Here is a 7,150-nt window from a genome sequence, read left to right on the forward strand (position 1 = left end):
TTGTTTCCTTTCCTCAAGGGTCATTTTCTAAGTCAACCTTGAAAAGGGTATTCCACAAATTCATATTTGAGACAATTGCAATTCTTCACACAACTTTTAAAATACCTAGTAATGAGTCTTAGATACATACAGCTTGTTTGATGTTCAAACAGACCTTTATTATGGCTTTAACTATGTTTAAGGTTGTGGCTCCTTATTAGAGCCTGAATATTTACAAGGGAAGGACCGATCATGAGAGATCTTTCAGATTCCCATCAATGTAGCAAAAAATTTCACATGGAAGTAAAAACATGATAACTCAGCCTATTCAAAAGACCTGAGGCAATCCACAAAATTTTTGATATTTCTATGGGAGGAGCCACCTTGTTGGGCAGCTTCCTTTGCTAATGTGCTCCAACCTTGAGCCATTGTTTGGAATTTCTCGGAACACATTAGCTCTTTCACTTTCTCTTGGATTGCACCCCTCAGTACTAACTTTTCACCACTCATATCCTCTTTTAGCTTCAACCCTATCTTCCAACCTTCTTGAATACATGTGCAATCCATCGGTTGGTCCGAGAAATAAGGCCATCCGAGCATAGGCACCCCCACAGTGATTGCCTCGAGAGTGGAGTTCCAACCCCCATGTGTGAAGAAACCTCCCACTGATGGGTGATTGAGGACTTTGAGCTGGGGAGCCCAAGCGACAAAGAAGGATCGATCCTTGACACGATGGAGGAACTCCTCATTGAACGTGGGGGACTCGCCATAGATGAGGTCGGGGCGAGTAACCCATAGGAAGGGATGTCCGGACAATTCGAGGCCAAGGGCAATCTCCTCACTTTGTTTGGAGGAGACCAGGGCAAGGCTACCAAAAGAGACATAGAGGACGGACTTTGGTTCGAACCTGTCAAGCCAAGAGAGGCAGGACTCTTCTGCGAGCCAGAGGGTGGAGGCATCATCAGTATTGGGACGGTCGCTTATAAGGGAAGGGGGGAGGATGGGACCGATCGAGAGGAGGGAGCGGAGGCGGTGCTGCTCTGCGAGGGCGAGGAGAGTGTGGTGCTCGAGCTCGTCGAAAGTGTTGACAAGGATCCAGCGAGAGTGGGCCAGCTGATCGAACCCGCCGGTGACGAAGCGGAACATGATGTCCGACCGGTCGTAGCAGCGGGCAAAGCTGTTCATGTCGGCCTCGGAAAGGAAAGGGGCGCCGGGGATGAGGGGATCTGGTCACAGAGGGAAACAGTTTCAGAGAATTGTACACACACACACACACACACACAGAGAGAGAGAGAGAGAGAGAGAGAGAGAGAGATGACCTCCTTGCGAAGGGCCCTTGTACAGTCCGTTCCCGATCATGAACAGAGAGGCGAAGCTGGCTGCAGACTGCGTCCAAAAGTTCGCCAGCGGAATGCCCAGCTTAGCAGCCGCAGAAATGGCGAACGTGAGCCATGTGTCCGCCATTATGCAGGTAGGCGCCGGCCGGAGGCGGGCCAGCAGGGCGTCGAACGGAGCGGGCATCGCCCACAGCACGGACTGGCAGAGGTCCAGCACCTGCGTGGTCCTGTCCACATCGTCCGGCAGACCGTCCGGTATCGCTTCCAGTCGAATGCCCCGACGCTGCAGCGCTGCCCTCTCGGCCGCTATGACTAGCCTGTCGTTGGTCTCAGAGTTGACGAAGGTGACGAGCAGCTGGCCGTGGCCTAGATCGGCCAGCAGCTTGGCCAGGTGCATCATGGGATTGACATGGCCTCTGGTTGGCAACGGTAGAACCACCACGTGCGCCTTCCTCTCCCCCTGGTGGTCATCATCCTCCATCTGGGCCATATCTCTCTCTCTCTCTCTCTCTCTCTCTCTCTCTCTTGCGTTGCTCTAGCCTCTTTCCTTCAGCTCCCCTCGAGGGCAGACTCGTGAACTGTGACTCTATGCAGCAACTGGCATGAACTACCTGAAAATCTCTCTCTCTCTCTCTCTCTCTATATATATATATATATATATATCACACACACACAGTCTCTTCGGATAGATCTTTAGGTCTCCTGGGATAGTTTTCTACGAGGATTGAATTCTCTTATTCTTTTTCTTATTCCCCTCCCTCCCTCTCTCTCTCTCTCTCTCTCTCATCCGTCGTTTTTGACCCTGACCATTTATTTGTATCCATCGGTGTGTCGTCATGACAACTATAAGCTAGAAAGAAAATGAACATTAAAATTTTTTTATTTTTCTTGGTGAAAGTTGGAACTTTGAAACTTCTTTGAGGTTCTTTTTCTTTTATTTTTCCTTTGGCCGGCTAGGTAAAGGCCTCAGCTGTTTGGTATGTGATTTCAGAGGGGTCTTCGAAAATCTTAAAGAGAAAGCGATGTACTTTTAATTGCTATTTCTCAAAAGTTGCATCCACTTCTTTGACATACTAAAAAGTTTTCGGAAAAGATGTAAAGAGTGCATCCATTTATAGGAGTTTCATCCCATTATGTGAACTTTGAAGTATTGGTCAATAAAAAATTTAATATCTATTTATATCTTATGTTAACAAGTGATAAAATTATGAGTCTTTTCAAAGTCAACAAAAATTTAAGCTTGCTGTTTTTATCTGTAGATTTGATTGAAATTTTTTGTGCTTGATTGCTTTGTTTTTTGATAGAGTGCACAAGTGGAAGTTGTTCCGTATAAGAACTCCAAGCAATAGATGTTATGCTATAGTAGTGTTGAGATTAAAACATGCTTTCAACTAACATATTCTATGGTATATTAGTGCTTAGATTTTGACAACTTGTATCGTAGAGAAGTGACAATTGACAAGGAGGGCAGTCCAAGGTTAGGATTGGGCATGGACCCTGGAATTTCAATGGACACTCAAATTTAAGGATAGAAATTCCACATAGCATTCAAAATCTCCCATTGCCATTCCATTTTGCATGTGTTACATTGGATAAGGGCCTTGGCTTGGTAGTCTACATACCTTTCAAATGGTCTCAACTTATTTTTTTAAAGATTGTCGTTATAATATATTTTGGTTGAGTAAGCAACACTATTGTAGTTCAATGGACCAATTACTTTACAAATTTTTGCTTGTCCAAGTGGACAAACAACTTTTTTTTATCTGCCATGTGAATGAAATTCCAGAATTTTTTGTTGCCATTTATGTGACATTTTCAACCCCTCTTGACATGTGGATGGCCATCAAATCCCAATAGCCACTCAAGCACAAATGAGTTAAGTAAACCACAAAAATTAAACGAAAGGCTTAAAAGAAAAAGTGAAAGAATCACGATCGCTTTCTAAAACAATTAGAACGTGATAAAATCACTAGGTTTAGTTTAAGTAGAATCAATGTTCAAGAAAGGATTACCTCAGCTTACCCTTGAGCCGGTTGAACATGGAGATTAGCTGGTTGCAAACCATGGTAAAGGGAAAAAAAACTGATGAAATATGTGAGAAAATAGTTCAAAATCCTACAAATTTTAAATTTATGCTAATATTTTCCGTTCACTTCTTTGTGGGGAGGAAACTCAATCGACGGCCGCTTAATAAAAGAGACTTTCCTGAATTGTGAGAAAAGTCAAGCCATGTGAGGTTATGAAATGAAATATAAAATAAAATAAACATATATATGTGTGTGTATGTGTCCACGGGATCTACTAGAATTATGCAAGTGAAGTTTCACTTTAACATTCTAAAACAATAGAATGCAAGAAAAGTCAAAACATGTCCAAATATGAAATAAAAGTGAAATAAAAAGATTCATTTACTATTTTAAAATTCAAAACGTTTAATGTACGTCTCAATCATCATTTAAAACATTGAAAGTATGCCTAACCCAACTCAACTAAAAAGTTTCTTTTACAAAGCCAAAAACATAAAAAAAAACCATAATTTCATGCTCAATTTACCTTTCACAAGTGTCTTGGATTTGGTTCCTATTAGCTTCCACCAAGCATTAGCAAGCAACTTCTCAAGCATAACTTCATTTAGGTTATGCTCGCTCAAACGCTTTTCCAACTTTCCGTGCACTCTCACTTGTGCCTTATCTTCACTAGTACGAAGGCTGCCTCTCTTTCTCTCTCTTCGCCCAAGCTTTTGCTCTCTCTCGTTGAGTGCACTGGGTTCAAAGCACATTGGCCGGATTGAGGAAGGAGTGACACTTGTTCGGGGGAGGGAGCCGGAATCCCTCCTCCTTTTATAATAGTATAGGAGCTACATTGAGCGTTGGTGTCTCAATACTGTCAATCAAAGATGTCATTACAACACTTTTCAACAACCCTTTACTATCAATCTCATTGTGAGCTCAAGGTTTTAATTGTTTTTTTCCTCCAAGCCCCTCGTTTTTTCTCCTCGATGAGAATTTATTGCTGCCCATTAAACACGCTTTCCTCCAGTAGGGGGTACCAGCTATGGTAAATTAGGAACAATATAATAATCAATTGGAATCCGTTTCTGAAGGGTGACCGTTTAGGCATGCCCCCTGACGTTGCGATGCTGCCGATCAACTGTCGGTGAGTGTATCAGTGGTGAGGTGCAAGGGAGTGGCGGGCCTCTATTGGGACATCGACAGCTTTTTGTTAGGAGAATCCGTCGAGAGATTGCATGTCGGCAAGCTGAGAGAGAGAGAGAGAGAGAGAGAGAGAGAGAGAGAGAGAGAGAGAGAGAGAGAAGAAGAAGAAGAAGAGGGTTGTAACATTGTAGGAAACTATTCCACAGAGAGAGAGAGAGAGAGAGAGAGAGAGAAGAAGAAAAAGATTTTTTTAACATCGTAGGAAACTATCCCAAGAGACCTTAAAGATCTATCCGGCGAGGAGAGTTGAACCCAAGACCTGTTATTCAAGAGGGAAATGGCATAACTAAGAGAGAGATTCTCTGGATCATTTGTGTGGGCTCGACATTCCAAGAGCAAGGCTACCATTGCCTAAAGGGGAGGCGGTTTACACTGCGCTGCCATCTCTCTCCCTGCTCCACAATCACCAAAAGGAATTCAGAGGCCCCTAGAATCCTACTAACGCCGCCATTGGAGCTAAAATTTGTAGCAGCTTCCTCTGGATTTCCTTAAGCATCTGATGCACTCGCTCGAAGGACTTGACATGAGAGTCATCGGAGCCCCAAGGGTTATCCCTCAAAGCTAGTTGGTCGCTCTTCACCATTGTCTTTGCCTCCCTAAAGTCAGGCCCACTTCATCAGGCATGTTCCCAAAATGCACACCTTATTATTGTCAGGTCGATTGATAAGTTTTGTTACGCCGCAAACATCCCGTTTCTCTGTTGCAATCCCATCGGAAGGTGCCTTGATGAAGTAAGGGTGCACACAGGACTGCATAATAGGGAGAAGGGGATGGAGGCACAAAGGTGAGGACCTAGCGATGGTGAGAGCCCAGCGCTTTGCAAAGGACATTACTCTCAGATTTTGAGAGAGTCTGGAGATGGTTTTCGGTGAATGTGGACCCAGAATGTGGCTCCATTATGCAACGAAAACCAATGTCAAGAAGTGCAAAAGAGGAACAATAGATCTGTAGAAGTTGATGATGACACAGTGAGGAGAAAACTATGTAGGGTTACGGCTTCAAAGGTGAGGAAGCTGATGATGATGTAGTGAGGAGAGAGCTCTGCAAGATAGGATTAGGGCTTGGAAGATGAAGAAGTTGCACGACAACACAAGTAGCACTTCATCTTGGTTCAAGCCTATAAGTATCCTTTCCTTGAACACGTGTAAATATCTTTCTGTTGTATATCTTGTGACACATACGTTTGGGATCACAACATTGAGGTGAGCAAGTGCGCCAAAAACCATCCCTAAATCCTTTGTACTTGTGGAGCTACCATATGCATGAAGAACAGAGTATATATTCGATGCATGTTGGCATCGGACGTTGTAATGGAAATGGCCTATAAACTTTGAGAATAGCGGAATTAAGAAAATTAGAGTGAGCATTTTTGTGAGATTACTTTGAGAACTTGGAGGGTGAACTTAATTGATGGTAGCACCATAAGCATAGTACTTAATTAACTTGGCATGAACAATACTTTTGCAAGAGAGAGAGTATTAGAGAACATGACAATAGTTGAGGACTATAGAGCAACTACAAGACCTGCGATATCGATCTCATGGTCTAGAGATTGAAGGTCAAACTTCACAAGTAGATATTGCTCCAACTTCATCCCAGAGAAGACAATTTTCAAACGAGCAATCATCGACTGAGTCCTCCCAACTAATACTTGATGCGGCATTTCAAGAAGTAGAGATGGAGCAGATGTTGGACGCGTTCTTTGACATGGAAGCCAACATAGAAGGCGACAACCTTGAACGTAGTACTGTGGACCAACCTCAGCCATCCCGTTCATATCAACGGCATGATAGCAACAATAAAGAGGGTGAGATGATGCAAAGTCTTGCACGCATGCCTCTCTACACTGGTGCAAAAATCTCAGTTCTCCGTACCGCATTGGCAATGCTTAATTTGCAGTCTCTGTCTACGGTTGGTCTGACACCTCAGTCACAGAGATTTTCAGGTAAATACATTGTATCCTAAGCATGATAAAGTGCAAATTACAATTCATACAAAGTCATCAAAGGGCTGACTTGTTCATGTAACGACAGGTTGCTCAATGAGAAAATCTTGCCAGAAGGGAATCACATGCCCCCTACTCATCCAACTGCCGCTAAAAAGCTTCTTACTAATTTGGGCTTGGATTATCACAAAATACATGCATGTCCTAATGATTGTATACTTTTTCGCAATGAGTATGCAAAATTGGAACAGTGTCCCAATTGTGGATCAAACAGGTACAAGGAGGACACACAAGAAAAATGTATCCCTGCAAAGGTCCTTCGACACTTTCCTTATCATTCCAAGTATAAAGAGCATGTTCAGGTGCAAGTCCATAGCCGCTTTGATGACATGGCACTCAAATACTAGATCAAAAGATGATGTGATGCGGGTACTTGCTGACTCGCATGCATGGAAGCACATAGAGAAAAGTTGGCTTACATTTAAAACCGAGCCTCGATGTATCCGCTTTGGTCTGGCAATGGACGGAGTAAACCCATTCGGATTATGGAGTTCATCATGGAGCATGTGGCCTATTTGTCTGGTAAATTATAATCTTCCACCATGACTCTCTATCAAGAAGGGCCATCTATTGTTGTCATTGATCGTCCCAGGAAAGTACAAAGCAAAGAACAT

The 7,150-nt window shown here is 43.3% G+C and overlaps 1 protein-coding gene across 1 annotated transcript; it reads right to left on the reverse strand.

Moving 5' to 3' along the window:
• Positions 1–231: 231 nt before the first annotated feature.
• LOC147426295 (linamarin synthase 2-like) lies at positions 232–2,090 on the reverse strand. Its single transcript, XM_086498952.1, has 2 exons — positions 1,299–2,090; positions 232–1,205 (listed from the first exon to the last, which is right to left on the reverse strand). The coding sequence occupies exons 1-2, from the start codon at positions 1,804–1,806 to the stop codon at positions 304–306; spliced, it is 1,410 nt and encodes a 469-aa protein (XP_086355078.1). The 5' UTR covers positions 1,807–2,090; the 3' UTR covers positions 232–303.
• Positions 2,091–7,150: the final 5,060 nt, after the last annotated feature.

Source organism: Adiantum capillus-veneris, chromosome 24 (genome assembly GCF_014529385.1).
Source record: "Adiantum capillus-veneris isolate H3 chromosome 24, ASM1452938v2, whole genome shotgun sequence".
Taxonomy (NCBI): domain Eukaryota; kingdom Viridiplantae; phylum Streptophyta; class Polypodiopsida; order Polypodiales; family Pteridaceae; genus Adiantum; species Adiantum capillus-veneris.